At 33.3% G+C, this 18,696-nt stretch overlaps 1 protein-coding gene across 12 annotated transcripts in view; it reads right to left on the bottom strand.

Annotated features, from left to right (window-relative positions):
• CDC42BPA (CDC42 binding protein kinase alpha) overlaps positions 1–18,696 on the bottom strand; it is a 347,959-nt gene that overhangs the window by 203,465 nt on the left and 125,798 nt on the right. For 10 of the 12 annotated variants that reach the window (XM_031967004.1, XM_031967009.1, XM_031967005.1 and 7 more), the window contains exon 3: positions 8,454–8,537. In XM_031967004.1, coding sequence (XP_031822864.1) covers positions 8,454–8,537 — 84 coding nt within the window. Of the gene's footprint in view, positions 1–1,551; positions 1,653–8,453; positions 8,538–18,696 lie in introns of those variants that run through there. The other 2 variants (XM_031967012.1, XM_031967013.1) reach the window with 2 other exon arrangements.

The following is an 18,696-nucleotide window of genomic DNA, read 5'->3' as shown; positions in this document are numbered from 1 at the left end:
TAGATGGAGCAAATGCCAGGAAGCACTTTCCTTACTTCTCACCACTAAGGTTTTTTAAAGCACTTTGTGTCCCTCTCCCCCAACTATATTATGACTCTATTGTTATCCACAGTCCTATAAATTATTGAGATGCCACACACATCAGAAATGTATCCATTAACAATACTTGAATGAGAATGGGACTCACTTACTACAAACCTTCAAAAAAGATACTGAACTACCAGTCTTTATAACATGCTTTGCAGGTCTACTAGGCCTTGCCATCTAACTTGCTGATCTACTTTACAAACCCGCTATTGTACTCTCACATTCCTAGGACTTGTCTTCCAACATGCCACATCCTCCTAAGGTCTACCTGCCCTACAGCCAAACACTCCTTAATTAGAATATAAACTCCTATCTTTTTAATTTGTGTCTCATGTTTAGTACACTGCCTGGCACATAAATGAGACTTATGTTACCATACAGAATAAAATATTTTATTAATCTTTGTAATTCCAACAAGTACTTTAGTAGTTTCTGAATCTATTAAATCCTTTACTTATAGGAGAGAGAAATTAAGCAATATAGTTAAGCAATAGCTATCTCTGAAGAAAAATCAAACATTTTCTCTTTTAAAATTACTTCCCCTAACTATGCTCAAAAAGTTATCAAACTGTGCATACCCTTTGATCCAGCAGTGCTACTACTGGGATTATATCCCAAAGAGATTATAAAGAAGGAAAGGGACCTGTATGTGCACGAATGTTTGTGGCAGCCCTTTTTGTAGTGGCTAAAAACTGGAAACTGAATGGATGTCCATCAGTTGGAGAATGGTTGAATAAATTGTGGTATATGAAAATTATGGAATATTACTGTTCTGTAAGAAATGACCAACAGGATGATTTCAGAAAGGCCTGGAGAGACTTACACGAACTGATGCTGAGTGAAATGAGCAGGACCAGGAGATTATTATATACTTCAACAATAATACTATATGATGACCAGTTCTGATGGATCAGGCCATCCTCAGCAATGAGATCAACCAAATCATTTCTGATGGAGCAGTAATGAACTGAACTAGCTACGCCCAGAAAAAGAACTCTGGGAGGTGACTAAAAACCATTACACTGAATTCCCAATCCCTATATTTATGCACACCTGCATTTTTGATTTCCTTCACAAGCTAATTGTCCAATATTTCAGAGTTTGATTCTTTTTCTACAGCAAAATAACGTTTTGGTCAGGTATACTTATTGTGTATCTAATTTATATTTTAATATATTTAATATCTACTGGTCATCCTGCCATCTAGGGGAGGGGGTGGGGGGGGGTAAGAGGTGAAAAATTGGAACAAGAGGTTTGGCAATTGTTAATGCTGTAAAGTTACCCATGTATATATCCTGTAAATAAAAGGCTATTAAATAAATAAAAATAAAATAAAATAAAATTACTTCCCCTAAAAATCCAATAACCAAAAAATGAGTTCCAGTTCCCATGTGGGTATTACTATTTGCAGAGAATTATTGGTTTTTAAAGATGAAGAGAACAACTTGATTTTACAATACAAACTTAAAGCTACTACTTTATGACAGCCAGATGTTCTTTCAATCAGTTCGAAGAGTAGAATCAAGGGATATCAAAAAGGAATACTTTTTTATATCTTCTTTATCCTGCAAAAGCATAGGTAAATATCTAATGAATCCTAATGTTCAATATGATTTAAAAAGCTTTGAAATTAAGTCAATTTTCAAACTACATATTTTATGGGTAAAAAGTAAATTAAAGAATCACGCTAGAGAAATGACCTTGTTTAAACAGTCAGGAATGATTCCCTAATACTCAGAATCAAAGGATTATTAAGTAGAAACAATTATAGAGGATTATGACAGTAATTCAATCCCTCTCACTTTCCAGATTAGGAAACTAAGGGTCAGAGAAGTTAAGTGCTTTGCTCAAGGTCATATAGTTATACATTACTCATCTAATATTTGTTACTAATTCATCAGTAATATTCATCATTAATCACTAGATCATAAATTTTATCTTTGCAACTGCTCATGGGACATGTTCATTTAGTTATCCTTTCAGAGTCTCAAATGCAATTGAATCAATCATTTTCATTGGCATTCAGATAATAGACCCAAAACAATTTGTCATTTGTTATTCTTTTGAATTTTACATTTTGTGAACTATTATGGGTTGCTGAATATAAGTGAAATGCAAGACCATCTCAAAACTCATGCAAAGAACTGTTGCAACAACTCATGCAGCCAACAAATCAATAGGCTCCTCCTTTTCATATTTTGTTTTAATTTCTTCCACCAGGACTCTATATTTTTAGTTTTTCATTCTATATAGTGTGGAGATTTTTGAATATTTGATATATTAAAAGTCAGTGAGATTTAGATATATAAAACTTGTCACGAGTACATGGTTATCTAATTATTTGGAGGATGTACCCACACACACACACACACACACACACACACACACAATATATGATGTCTTCTTACACAGTAGTCACCATTTTTTTCCTCCTCTGATAATTCATTTGTAACTTCTAGAGGCAATAACATGGTTCTGAATTATCATCACAAATCTATTTTCTACAAACAAATCCTCATGATTCAGGCATTTACTGAACTCTTTTTTGTCAACATTTTTTTTAAATTTATGTACCAGTTGTCCAAGAAGGGTCTTTTAATTCTCTTCTTAGATTTTACCTCTTTTGTGGACTATGTCTATATTATTTTTGAAAAATATAATAGTCTGTTTTTGTCATTAATTTGAGTGAAGTGATATCTCTTTTATTCTAAAAGAACTCATATAGGGTTTTTTTTTAAACCTGTTTATCATGTGCTCAGAGAACATCTATGAATTCTCTTCTTCCTTTTTAATAACAATATAAATCTTTCTGAAGCTCTGGGGTAATAAACCATGAAGTTGCGAAGTTAGAATAAGCAAGGTCCATCAACTAACTTGATATTTAGGTTCAAAAAATGTAAGACTAGTTTTAACCACAACCTTATTATTCTTTGAACTATAATATTCTCTCTTTCCCTCTCTCTGTCTCCTTTCACTCTTCTCTCTCCCTTCCTTCCTCAATCTCAATGCTTAATGTCTTTAAGGCTTCCATGCTGCTTTCTTAATTGAAGTACTGCGGTTTTAAGGGTTCACCCCACTGTTGTCCAGAATGCTGCTCTAAACTTCTTCCATCCCTATCCCACTTTTTCCTTTCTGGGAATGTCTTTCTTTTCTTTTTTTTTCCCTCCTTTTTATTTGTTTGTTTCTTGTTTTGTTTTATCAGAATATTTTGGCTTCCAACTCTCTCTTACTGTTGGAGTCTTTTGCACATGTTTAACATATATTGGATTACTCACCATCTAGGAGAGGGGTGAGAGGAAAGGGAGGAAAAAAAATTGAAACACAAGTCTTTGCAAGGTTTGAAAACTATTATGCATTTCTGTGCATGGATGCTAATATCTCTCAGGAATATTATATGGGATATAATTAGAAAAGTAAAAAAAAAGAAAAAAAGGTAAAGATCACATACCATAATCTAAATGAAGTCTGTTCTAATCTTCCCAAGCACTTGTGCCTTTCCTCCCAGATTATCCTTTATTTAATTATTTTATACGATAGATAGATCTATTTTATATTTATGGGGTTCTTACTTTTAAATTTAGTCTACTATTTCTCTGATTAGAGTACAAAAACATTCTAAGTATGAATTATTTCATTCTTTATACTAGTACCCACACATTGCCTGACAAATAATAGTTAATAAATGCTTGTTGACTGATTCTCTGGGGTTCTATTTCCTCATCTTTAAAAAGAGAGGGATAGGGCTAAGATCTATGTTTGCCAATCATATATGGACCCATGGAATGACAAAAATGGATTACAAATTTTTTTTAACCAGTCTGCACAATGTTTACTACAAAAGTTTTTTGCTTCTAAAAAAAAAAAAAAAACTTCTATATTAAATAAATTCTTTCATCTCCTTCCTTCTACTCCATTCTCCTTGGATCTCAAGTCTTACCTCTGACACATGGAGGCCTCAGAGAAAAGAAAGCACCAGGAAAAATTTAGATAGCTGAATGGTCTACAGTACAATGTCACTTGGGGAAAACTAAGGTTTTTGATTTCTAAGACTTCTCTCAGCTTTAATATTGTAAAATTTCTGAATGAAATTTTGTCAATCAAGGTAGGGAACATTAAGTCTGAAAATAGTGAAATAATATTAATCTTATAGATTAATATTAACTATAAATAATCTTATAGAGTAGTAAGATACAATGAAACCAGGTTCTTTCCCCCCCCACCACCAAAAAAAATGTACACACAACATCCTTTTAAGTTTAACCTGCATTATTAACTTTTTTCCCTTCTTTTTTAGTACAGAGTAAATAAACAAAATAATAAATCAAGCCTTGATTTGATTTGATTTCTAAGTTGTAAATGCTCACAATTTAACTATCGGCTCTTCAACTACAATTGATTCCTGCACACCTCTGTTAAAAGTTCACTTCATAATATAACATGTTTGGGGCAGAGTCAAGATGGTATATAATGAGATGGAACATTTTTGCCTAGCTTACTCAACACATCTACTCCATGACAATCCCAATAAAACTCCACACTAATTCTGATCATGAAAGCCAAGAAGTCAGTGAATTATTTTTCCATTTCAGGGCAGCTTGAAGAGACAAAGAATTTAACTAATACAAGAACTAGGGCTGGCCAAGAGTGTGGTATGGTTAGAGGATTCCTCGCCCCAAGGATAAAAAGAAGAATGAAATAAAGCATGAAGGCAGGTTGAAAAAATCCTAAGATTCCTAAACTAGTACTGGGTGCAAGAACTGATGCCAGCTGGTGGCTCTGTTGTCTATCCTCAATTCTAGATTATATATCCAGGAAGGGTCTCAAGTGTAGGCCATCCTAGCTATGTATTTAGCAAGAAAAAAAATTTGGGAAATATGACTATTGTGACTGAGCCTAAGAACAGAGCAGCATGCACTCAGCCTAACCTTTGGTCTAATGTTTAAGCCTACAATGGATTAATTAGGTTAGGAGTCCCAAACCAAAATTAGGCCAGCAATTCAATTATTCCAGGAAACTGCAGTACCTCCCACTGCTCTAAGAGTGAATCCAGCAAAAGTCTACTAAAACCCAACCAAAGACAAGCTAAGAGACCCAAACCTGGGTCAGGAACTTATAGAACTAAATCTAGAAAGGTACCTCAGATCTCTCACCCCAGATCACACTAATCTAGAAACATTGAAAACTTATAGGCCTCCAGTCTGAGTTGAGAAAATAGTAGAAGAAAATAAAAAAGTCAGTACCTCAAGACAGATATTCCTCTGCTCATGACCATCTCCTATCCCCTAAAAGTGTTCAGGGCCATCAACAAAAGCCACAGTAAAGAATCTGTGTTGGCAACCTAGGAAATCTTTAGAAAGGAAGAAAGGGGAAAGAGGAAGAGAAGCCCACCATAAAGAAGTTCCCTGGCCATAATGATTAGAAAGTTAAAGTCACCAATATAGGAAAAGAGAAACATGAAAAAAAAAAATCTACAAGCAAAACCATAAAAAAAAAATTTAAATTGTACACAAGTCAAAAAGAATAAAGATTTTTAAAAACCAATTGAAGGAGGCCAAGTCAAGTTGGCAGAGTAAGAAGTAATATTTTTGCATAGACAGCTCAGTATACCTGTTTTGTAACAATTCAGAAAACACACCAGAATGAATTCTAAGCAGGAAATTTACTTTTAAAAAGTCAAAGCAGTTTCAATAATGAAATTATTCAGGTCAATTCTAATAAACTTGTAATCCAAAGAGCATTTACATCCAGAGAGGACTATGGGGACTGAATATGAAACACAACATAGTATTTTCATCTTTTTTTGTTATTTTTGTTTGTTTTTTCTTTTTTTTTCCCTTTTTGACCAAATATTTGGTCTGATATGCAGCATGATAAACGTGGAAATATGTTTTGAAGAATTGCACATGTTAAACCTATTTTGGATTGGTTGCTGTCTAGGGGAAGGAGGGAAGTAAAGAGAGAAGCAGGGAAATTTTGAAATACAAGGTTTTGCAAGAGTGAATATTGAAAACTATCTTTGTATGCATTGTGAAAAATAAAAAGCTATTATTTAAAAAAAAAAAGTCAAAGCAGGCTGTTTTTGTTTGTTGTTTTTCCCCAGTCAAAGTTGGCTTAGGAAGGCAGAAAAGTTGGCTGATACTTTGAACAAAAGCTGGTCAAAAGCACAGCACTTTGGGTAAAATGAAGGACCAACAACAGAAAAAGAACCAAGATAAAGTCCCAACGCAGCAAACAATGGAATAAAAAGAGAACCCTGAACTAGTGTTCAATCCAAGAATTAAGTGGTATTTTGCAACTCTTTCATACCTTGTCCAGCATATCAGGAAAAGGAGCATTTGTGAGGGAGCATGGGCAGGAACAGCTTTAAAAATGTGATAATCGACACACCTCTCAGACTAGCTAAGATGACAGGAAAGATAATTATTAATGCTGGAGAGGATGTGGGGAAAATGGGACACTAATGCATGCTTGGTGGAACTGTGAAATGATCCAATCATTCTGGTGAGCAATCTGCAATTATCAAACTGTGCATACCCTTTGATCCAGCAGTAGCTCTCCTGTGTCTGTAATCCAAAGAGATCATAAAAAAGGAAAAAGGACCAAGATGTCAAAAATGTTTGTGGCAGCCCTTTTTGTAGTAGCAAGAAACTGGTAACTGAGTAGATGCCCATCAGTTGGAGAATGGCTAAATAATTTATGATAAATGAATGTTATGGAATATTACTGTTCTATAAGAAATGATCATCAAAACGATTTTAGAAAGGCCTGGAGAGACTTACATGAACTGATGCTAAGTGAAGTGAGCAGAACCAAGAGAACATTGTATACAGTGGTAACAAGATTATGTGATGATCAACTGTGATGGATATGGCCCTTTTCAATAATGAAATGATTCAGGTCAATTCCAACAGACTTGTGATACAGCTATCTGCATCCAAAAACAGGGTGATGGGGACTGAATAGGGATCACAACCTTTTTTGTTGTTGTTTGATTTTTTTTCTTTATCATTTTTTCCCTTTTTAATCTGATTTTTCTTGCACAGCATGATAAATGTGGAAATACGTTTAGAAGAACTGCACATATTTTAACATATACTGGTTTGCTGTCTAGGGAAGGGAGGGAGATCGAACATTTAGAAAACAAGGTTTTACAAGGGTGAATGCTAAAAACTAGCTTTGCATGTATATTGAAAATAAAAGGCTATTGTTGCCCCCAAAAAATGTAGGTAAATGATTGAGCAATGGAGCAAAAAAGGAAAGGATGTTTTTAGCCTTTAACCAAGTGTCTAAGTCTACAGTGAAATAACCAAGGCAAGAAGTTTCAGACCAAAATTGTATACAACAGTTCAGCCATTCTGAATGTGCAAGAACTTAGAAGGCTAGTACTGATGAGGTCCATAGCAGTCAACTGAAACTGAAACACACACAAGTTAAAAAGACACAAACCTGAGCAGAAACTTGTAGAGCTCAGTACTGAAGGACATGAAAAGTTCTCTTCCTGGACCCCACCAATTTCAGAGTATTTAAGCAACTTGCTAGTCCTCAAACTAAGATGTGAAAGTAAAAAGCAGAAGAACAAAAGCTCAATCCAAATATCACACCAGAAGTGTGCAGAACCCAAAACTAACATAAAACCCAAAGCCAAGAGGTACACTGGAAGAATGAGCAAACCACAAAAAAAAGAGTTATCAAACTTAATACAAACATAGAAGAGAATGATTTGAAAACATCTATAAACAAAGCCACCCAAAAACTGCAGCTTGGACACAATTCTAACAAGAATACTTTAAAGCATTAGATTTTGAATCATGCATACTATTTAATCTAGCAATATCACACTACTAGGCATGCATCCCAAAAAAGGACAAAAAAAAGGAAAAGGACTCATGTGTACAATAATATTAACAGCAGCTCTTTTCTCAGGGAAAAGAACTGGAAAGTAAGGTCATACCTATCAAGTGGGGAATTGCTAAATAAATTGTGATAAGCGATTATAATGGAATATTAATGTTCTATAAGAAATGGTGAGTAGGATGCTCTCAAAAAACCTGGAGAGTCCTCTACTAGATATGCAAAGTGAAATGAAATGTTTACAAAGTAACAGTAATATTGTAGGATGATCAACTGTGAATTAACTTTGTTATTCTCAGCAACACAATGATCTAAAACAACTCAGAAAGACTTATAAGAAATAATGTTATCATACCCAGTACATAACTGAAGTGGTAATATATTTTTAATTAAAATTTTATCATAAGTAAATGTTGGTTTTTCCTATTTTATAATCCCCCTTCTTTATTTAAAAATTTGCCATCTAAAAAAATGTCTAAAATAGTACATAAAGTCTCAAGTATTTGGAATCTTACCTCTGCTCTTTTTAACATTTCCCATTTATTCAATATTTTCATGGCAAAAACTTTATCAGCATTTTTTAATTTAACAACAGCCACCTAGAAAAAAAAAAGATAAAGTGTAGACTTTAAAAATATGAAAATACACAATTGTGAATCACTTTAGCCATATCGAATGCAATCGAAAACAATCCCAAAGGATTCATGATGAAAAATACAATTCATCTTCAGAGAAAGAAGCAATGGCATCTGAAAACAGTTTGAAGTATACCATATTTTCACTTTCTTTTGTGTCCAAAATTTCTTTTAAAAAATGACTAATATATGATGTAAAAATCTCAAATAAAATATTACCAAAGAGATTACAGAAAATCATCCCCTGGATAAAACACCATGACCAAGTAGGATTTATATCAGAATGCAGGGCTGGTTTAATATTAGGAAAACTATTAGCATAATTGACTCTATCAGTAACCAAATTAACAAAAACCATATGATCATCTCAATAGATTCAGAAAAAAGCATTTGATAAAATATAACACCCATTGCTATTAAAAACCACTAGAGAGTATAGGAATAAATGGACTTTTCCTTAAAATAGTCAGTAGCATCCATTTAAAAACTTCAGTAAACATCAAATATAATGGAGATAAACTGGAACCAATAAGATCAGGAGTGAAACAAGGTTGCCCACTATCATTATTACTATTCAATATTGTATTAGAAATGCTAGCTTCAGCAATAAGAGTTAAGAAAAAGATTAAAGGAATTAGAATAGGTAATTAGGAAACCAAATTATTCACTCTTTGCAGATAATATGATGGTATACTTAGAGAACTCCAGAGAATCAACTAAAAAGCTCTTAGAAATAATTTACAACTTTAGCAAAGTTGCAGGATACAAAATAAATCCACATAAATCCTCAGCATTTTTATACACACTAACAAAATCCAACAGCAAGAGATACAAAGAGAAATTCTATTTAAATTAACTGTCGATAGTATAAAATATTTGGGAATCTGCCAAGGGAAAGTCAGGAACTATATAAACAAAACTACAAAACGCTTTCCACACAAAGTCAGATCTAAACAACTGGAAAAATATGAAATGCTCTTGGATAGGTTGAACGAATATAATAAAGATGACAATACTCCCCCTAAACTAATCTATTTATTTAGTGCTATACCAATCAAACTTCCAAGAAATTATACTACTGACCTAGAAAAAACAACAACAAAATTCATCAGGAAGAACAAAAGGTCAAGAATTTCAAGGGAACTAATGAAAAAAAAAATCAAATGAAGGTGGTCTAGCTATAACAGATCTAAAACTACATGATAAAGCAGCGATCATCAAAACCATTTGGTACTGGCTAAAAAAAAGACTAGTTGATTAGTGGACTAGATTAGGTTCACATGACAAAATAGTCAATAACTATAGCAATCTAGTATTTGACAAACCCAAAGACCCCAACTTTTGGAATAAGAATGTACTACTTGACAAAAACTTCTGGGAAAATTAGAAACTAGTATGGCAGAAACCAGGCATTGACACACACTTAAACACCATATACCAAGATAAGGTCAAAATGGGTTCATGATCCAGGCATAAATAATGGTAGTATAAATAAATTAGAAGAACATAAGATATGTCTTCAATAATGAGATGATTGAAACCAGTTCCAATTGTTCAGTAATGAAAAGAGTCATGTACACTCAGAGAGGACTATGAGAAATGAGTGTGGAACACAACATAGCATTTCCACTCTGTTATTATTTGTTTGCATTTTTTATTTTCCTTCTCAGGTTTTTTTTCTTTCTTTCTAGATCCAATTTTTCTGGTACAGCAAAATAACTATATAAATGTGTATACATATATTGGATTTAACATATATTTTAACATTTAACATATAATCGGACTACATGCCGTCTAGGAGAAGGGGTAGGGAGGAGAGGAAATTTGGAACAAAAGGTTTTGCAAGGGTCAATGTTGAAAAATTACTGATCCATATGTTTTGTAAATAAAAAGCTATAATGAAATGAACTTGAAGACAGAAAAAAAATTAGAAAACAAAACAAAACAAAAAAAAATGACTAATATAGAAATCTTTCACCTGATTGCACATGTATAACCCATAGCAAATTGCTTACTGTTTCAGGGAAGGGGAAGGAAAGGATAGAATTTGGAATTCAAAACATTAAAAAAAAATTGTTAATTGTTTTTATGTGTATTTAGGAAAAGTAAAATATTATTTAAAAAAATATGCAATTATATACTTTCAGTAGTCATTATTTCCTTACACTTATCTACAAAGAAGCAGAATATCCCTAAGGCTTTAATAACGGAGAGTATATAAGATCTTATATTTCTGACAGAAGAATATAGCTAAACTATATTAGCCAGTGGTAATAAGCAGAAATATTTCTAATGGGAAAAGTATTGTATTTGGAAAGTGGGAATTATTAAAAATATCTCTTCCAAGTTTTCTGATATTTTATATTTATATCAGGTAAGCTCCATTACAATATGGGCATCAACCAAAATTTAAAATATTTTTTACAATTAAGCTTGAACAATAAATAATAACAAATTTAATTGGAAATACCAGTAGCCAAAATAAGCTTGTTTAACAAAAAGTGGTATTTTTTCCATTGATAAAAGTAAAGAGAAAATTTTCAATTTTTCACATCTTACAAAAAAGAGTCAATTTTCATTTAGCAATCAAAGCAAAGACTTTCCTTTCAGAAGAACGACTAATTCAACTAGATATCTCAAATTTATCACAGAATCCAAAAATAACACCTTAACAAAGTACAATTTTTAACTATCTCTCTTCTGCAACACAAATACTTGTCAACCTAGACACCTGGAAACACAATAAATACAGAATTATTCATATATTTACATTCATATATGATTGAGAATATAGGGAAAAGAAAATTAGGGAAAAGAAAATTGTGTATATTATGTATATATGTGCAAAAATAGAGAGCTCCACTAAGAAAGTCCCACACATGGACAGAAACCCAAAGAATGAACCTATGAAGCCAATGAGATGGCAGAGACAAGTTGGGGAGCAATAACACTCAGGCAAGTAAACATCAAGCTCCAAAGCGCCAAAGACCCTAGTGATCTGACCTGAAACACCTTATATCTTCAGGATGCAATTCTCTAAAACACCTAGATTTTTATTTGGGAGGGAAAGGATATGGAGATACAGGGGGATTTTGAAGGGAAATGGAGAAGAGAACAAAATCTATTCTATTTTTAATGTGAAGGCACTGAGTGTTAAAGAATTTTCAGTAGAAATCTAGGTAACCTAGGTCAAGAACAAATAGAATCAATAATCCCAAAAAGTTCAGAAAAGTGCAGAGTCTGGTCCTGGCACTAAATCCCAATTAAGAATATAATGCAGAAAAGATGAGTAAAACCAGAAGACTTCAAAATCTAAAGAGGTACTATGGAAGGAGAAATGCCCGAAAATCCAACCTTAACAACTGCAAGCAGATTCAAAGGAAAAAAAAATTTTTCACAATGAATACATAAATACCTAGAAAAATTCAGGAATGGATTTTTACAAATAGAATAAAAGCTCCTGAGGAAAGCCGTGGAAGAAATCAACAAGTATTCTCATCAAGTGATATGGGTCTCTTGACTATTCCATCTTTTGGCTGTGGTCATTTTTTTTGGCTGTCCCAAGCCTGGAATATTCTCCTCCTCTACTCCAACTATTATCCTCTTTGGTTTCCTTTAAGCTCCAATTAAAATACTATGTAAAGCAGCAGTAGAGAAAATTCAGCCCATAAGTAATATAAGGCCCACGAAATCATTTGCTAAAGGAAGCACAGGCACTAATGAGCTGATAGCTAAGTACAATAACCTCCCACTGCTTGAGTTCTATAAGCTGACAATTTTGTATGGCCTGGGAATGATATTATAAATTCTAAATGACCCTTGACAGAATAAAGGTTCCCTATTCCTTGTTCCCTCTTAATTTTAATCTTTTCTTCATTATTTTTCCCATTTATTCTGTGTGTAGGAATGTATGTGTATATATATATATATATATATATATATATATACACACACACACACACACACACACACACACACACAAACGAAAAATTCTCTATATGTAATCTTCCCCAAGAGACAAAAGCTCTTTGAGGATAGGAACTATCTTTGCTACTTTTTGTATTCCCAGCACTAAGCACAGTATCTGACACATATCAGGCACTTAATACAAGTAATAGATTCTGTATTATAACAAATCAAAATGAAATAATGGCTGCATGATATAAAAAGAAATATTATAAAAAAATCAAATGTGGAGAAAAAACAAATATTTTGTAATTCAAATTAAATTTTAAAATTACCTGGAAAACAGGTCAAAGAAAAATTATTTTAGAATCATCAGATTTTCTAAAAACTGTTATCAAAAGAGAAAAACAGCCAAGACTTATTAGAATCAGAGAGCAAATGATTTTTACTAATCATTTCCTGAAAGTAAATTCCCTGGGAGCCAAAAAGGCAGAGTGGGTGACAAGATGGCAGAGTAAAGTTAGGAAGCTGCTTGAGTTCTCCCAGTTTCCCTAGAAAATCATATGAAACCAGGTCTCTAAACAGAACCTCTCTCCAGCTCAAGATAGACTGAAAAAACTTCAAGAAAGGTCAGCCTTACTGAGGTAAAAAGGATTTTCAACCCCAGGTCAGGTGGACTCTTGGAAAGCCTATGAGAGGGTCTTAATCACAGCAAATCAGCAAATAAGACCCTCAGTCCTGGCTCAAACAAGCTGGGGGGGAGGGAGGAGCGGAGCTTTCAAGCTCAGAAGGCAAACTGAAAAAACAGACCATTTCCTAAAAAGAGCAGGTAAAGCTGCCCCTGCAAACACAAGATGGCGTTGTGCTCAAAGGCAAGGCTCAGAGCTGCACAGGAAGCTTGGGCCAGCGTCCCCTTTACTACAGGAGCAGAGTTAGACTTAAAAGTAAAAGGGAAAAAAAAAAGGGGGGGGGGGGCGCAGGGCAGGGAAATACTGAAAGAAAAGCAAAGAAAATGAGCGAGGAACGAAAAGAACCTTGACCACAGAAAACTACTATGCAGACAGGACAGACCAAAACACCAACTCCGATGAGGACAGAATGGGCAAAGAATAAATTTCAAAGAGTGAGATAAACTGGTCACAGTTTATCAACTTTGGGTCAAGCCCAAAGAGGCTTCTTAGAAATGCTCATAAAAGACTTTAAAAGGCAAATTAGAGAGGTAGTAGAAAAAATGAGAAAAGAAATAAGAGGTATTCATGAGATTAAACAGTTTGGAAAAGGAAGGAAAAAATTGTCTGAAGAAAAAACTCCTTAAAAAATAGAATAAACCAAATGGAAAAAGAGATACAAAAGATAACTGAAGAAAATCACACATTAAAAACTAGAACGGGGCAAACGGAAGCTAATGGCTTTGTGAAACAGGACGAATCAATCAAGCAAACTAAAAAGAATGAAAAAATGGAAGAAAACGGGAAATATCTCATTGGCAAAACAGCCAACTTGGAAAATAAATCCAGAAAAGACAATTTAAAAATTATTGGCCTACCTGAAGGCCATGACCAAAAAAAGAGATTGGATAGCATTCTACAAGACGTCATATTAAGGATTTTGCCAAGATGTTCTAGAAACAGAGGGAGAAATACTCATTGAAAGAATCCATCAATATCCTCTAGAAAGAGATGCCACAAGGAAAATCCCAAGGAACATTGTTGCAAAACTTCAAAACTATAATCTCCAGGAAAAAAATACTGCAAGCTTCCAAGACAAAACAATTACAGTTAGTAGAGCAGGCAAGTTCCTAGAGAAGATTTTAAGCCAGTTACAGTAAGAGATACAGAAAAACTTTTCTAGTGGGGTTCAACCTTCCCCCTCTAAAAATCAGACAAATCTAACCACAAAATAAACAAGAAATAAACTGGGAAGGTTAATAGGACCCTAAAAAAACTAGATGTGATAGACCTTAGGAGACCTTAGAAAACTGAATAGCAGTACATGGCATCTACATAAATATTGACTATGTATTAGAGCATAAAAACATCACAAACAAATGCAAAAAGGCAGAAATAGTAAATACTTCCTTTTCAGACTACAATGCAATAAAAATTATAGTCAATAAAGGACCAGGAAAAGATAGACTAAAAACCAACTGGAAATTAAATAATCTAATTCTAAAGAATGAATCCTATTTCAAAGTCTGATTCTTTTTGTACAGCAAAATAACTGTATGGACATGTATACATATGTTGTATTTAACATTTAACATGTATTGGTCAACCTGTCATCTGGGAGAGGGTGGGGGGAAGGAGGGAAAAAATGGAACAAAAGGTTCTGCAATTGTCAATGCTCAAAAATTACCCATGCATATATCTTGTAAATAAAAAGCTATATTAAAAAAAAAAAAGAATGAGTGAATCAAACAATAAAACACTGAAACAATCCATAATTTCATCCAAGAAAATGACAATAACGAGACAACATATCAAAACCTATGAGATGCAGCCAAACATAGTTCTGAGGGGAAGTTTTATATTTCTAAATAGCTACATAAATAAAATAGAGAAAGGGGAGATCAATGAATTAGACTTGCAACTAAAAAACTCAGAAAAAGAACAAATTAAAAATCCTAATTAAATAGCAAATTAGAAATTTTGAACCTCAATGGAGAGATTATTAAAGTAGAAAATAAGAAAACTATTGGACTAAGAAGCAAAACTAGGAGTTGGTTTTATGGAAAAAAAAAAGACTAATAAAAACAGATAAACCTTTGATTAATTTGATCAGAAAAGGGAAAGAAAAAAAATCAAATCACTAAGCATCAAAAATTTAAAGGATAAATTTACTACCAATGAATAAGAAATTAAATAATTAGGAGATATTTTCCCCAACTCTATGGCAGCAAGTCTAACAATCTAATCAAAATTGATGAGTAATACAAAAATATAAACTGCCCAAGTTACCAAAAGAGGAAAGAAAACACTTAAATAGTCCCATTTTAGAAAAATATATTGAACAAGTCATCAATTAACTCCCTAAGAAAAAAATCTCCAGGGCCAACTGGATTTCACAAGTGAATTCCCAAACATTTAAAGAACAATTAATTCCAATATTATGTCAACTATTTGGAAAAATAAGTAAGGAAGGAGTACTGCCAAATTCCTTCTATAAAACAAATATGGCTCCGATACCTAAAACCAGGAGGGAACAGAGAAAGAAAATTACAGACTAATCTCCCTAATGAATATTGATGCAAAAATTTAAAATAAAATATTAGCAAAGAGATTACAACAACTTATCAGCAGGATAATACACTATGACAAGTGGTCATAGTGAAGCAGGAATGCAGGGGTGGGGTGGTTCAATATCAGGAAAACTATTACCATAATTAACCATATCAGTTACACAACTAACAAAAATCATATGAACCTCAAAAGATGCAGAAAAGGCTGTTGACAAAGTATGGCACCCATTCCTATTAAAAACACTAGAGAGCATAGGGATAAAGGGATCGTTCCTTAAAATAATAAGCAGTATCTATCTAAAACCTACAGCAAGCATTATTTATAATGAAAAGCAATTGGACACATTCCCAATAAAATCAGGGGTGAAACAAGGATATCCATTATCTCCACTATTATTCAACATTTTATTAGATATGTTGGCTTTAACAATAAGAAGAGGAAAAGAAAATTAAAGAAATTAGAATAGGCAATGAGGAAATAAAACTATCACTCTATATAGATGATATAATGATATACTTAGACCATCTTAGAAAATCATACAAAAATCTCCTGGAAACAATTCCCAGTTTTAGCAAAGTTGCAGGAAATAAAATAAATCCACACAAATTATCAGCATTTCTATATACATTACTGACAAAGCCTATCAGCAAGAGACAGAAAGAGAAATTCCATATAAAATTACTGTAGACAAAATAAACCCTTGGAGATCATCTACCTGCCAAGATAAACTCAAGAACTATATGAACACAAATTACAAAACACTTCTCATACAAATGAAATTAGATCTAAACAATTGGAAAAATATAAATTGTTCATGGCTAGGTCAAGCTAATATAATAAAAAAGACAATTCTGCCTGAATTGGTCTACTTGTTCAGTGCCATACCAAACTGCCAAAACATTATTTTATAGAACTAGAAAAAATCATAACAAAATTTATCAGGAAGAACAAAAGGAAAAGAATATCAAGGAAATTAATGAAAAAAATACAAAGGATGGTGGTTAAGCAGTACCAAACCTAAAACTGTATTATTTAAAGCAGCAGTCATCACAACCATTTGGTACTGGCCAAGAAAGAGTGGTAGACCAGTGAAACAAATTAGATACACACAACAATAAATAAGGCCTATAGCAATTTAGTATTTGATAAACCTCCAAACTCCACCTTCTGGAATAAGAACTCATTACTTGACAAAAATTGCTGGAAAAAAACAAAAACCTACATGTCAGAAACTATATCTTACATCTCATACCAAAATAAGGTCAAAATGAATACATGATTTGGGCGTAAAGGATGATATCATAAACAAATTAAGAGAGCAAGGGATAATTTACCTATCAGATCTTTGGAGAAAAGAGGAACTTATGACCCAAAAAAACCAAAACAAAAAACCTAGAGAACATTATGAAAGGCAAAGTGGACAACTATGATTACATTAAATTAAAAAGTTTTTGTACAAACAAAACCAACAAAAACAAAATTAAAAGGGAGGTATAAAGGTAGAGGGAAAATCTTTACACCCAGTAGCTTTGACAAAGGTCTCATTTCTAAAATATATAAAGAATTGTGTCAAATTTATAAGAATACATGTGATTCACCAATAAATGGTCAAAGGATATGACAATTTTCAGATAATGAAATTAAAGCTATTATTGAATTAAATCACTATTGATTAGAGAAACGCAAATTAAAACAATCCTGAGGTACCACCTTATATCTCTTACATTGGCTAAGATAAAAAGAAAAGATAATGATAAATTTTGGAGGGCATGTGGGAAAACTGGGACACTAATCCATTGTTGGTGGAGTTGTGAAATGATCCAATCATTCTGGAGAGCAATCTAGAACTTTGCCCAAAGGGCTATCAAACTGTGCATACCTTTTGACCCAGAAGTCTGTATCCCAAGGAAATCATAAACGAGGGAAAAGGACCCACATGTACAAAAATATTTATAGCATTTTTTTTGTGGTAGCAAAGGACTGGAAAAGGAGTGGATGTCCATCAATTGGGAAATGGCTGGATAAGCTGTGGTACATGAAGATAATGGAATATTATTGTTCTATAAAAAAAAAATTATGAACAACCTGATTATAGAAAGGCCTGGAAAGATTTATATGAACTGATGCTGAACAAAACAAGCAGAACCAGGAATACATTGTGCACAGTTAACAGCAAGAATGTTCGATGATCAACTATGAAAGACTTGGTTCTTCTCAGTGGTTCTGTGATCCAAAGTAATCCCAGTAGACTTTGGACAGAAAATGCCATCTGCATCCAAAAAAAAGAACTAAGGAGACTAAATGTAAATCAACATATGCTATGTTCACTTCTTTTTTTTTTTTTTTTAAATGTCTCCCATGGTTTTTCCCTTTTGCTCTGATTTTCCTCTACCAACATAATTCATAAAACATTATTAAAAATAAACAAAAGAAAAAACTCCCTAAAACCAAACATCCAGAGCTTGCAAATCAAAATATCATATATATATATACACACACACACACACACACACACACACACACACACACACATACAAACACATACACACACACACACACACACTCACTGTATGGAACCCAAAACCATAAATCAACATCCTACATTGCTTCTTTTTTAAAGTATATAATAAATTCAAACTATTACAGCAAAAGAATCCCTGCCCTCAAAGTACTTGTACTATTCTGTTATGGGCCATAACTTGAAACAAGGTGTAACTCACTGGAATTGATGGAAGCAATGCTTGTGTGCTTGGGTTTGCACCTTTGAGAGTTCACACATTAGTTCACAAGTTTGGGAGATTCACAAGTCAGAATTCAGTATGAGATTCACAAGAATGAGATTCACACCTCCCATAATCCCACTCTCAGAGGAGGAGTCAACTTTTGAGTTTATATCTCTAAAAGAGCATAAAAAGGAACTGAGTCAGTGCAGTCAGTCGGTTCGGGAGATTGACAGAGTGGAGGAGTGAGTCCAAGAG

The sequence above is a fragment of the Sarcophilus harrisii genome, chromosome 4 (genome assembly GCF_902635505.1).
Source record: "Sarcophilus harrisii chromosome 4, mSarHar1.11, whole genome shotgun sequence".
NCBI lineage: Eukaryota > Metazoa > Chordata > Mammalia > Dasyuromorphia > Dasyuridae > Sarcophilus > Sarcophilus harrisii.
The sequence above is the reverse complement of the archived record's forward strand: the minus strand, read 5'-3'. Positions and strand labels throughout refer to the sequence as shown.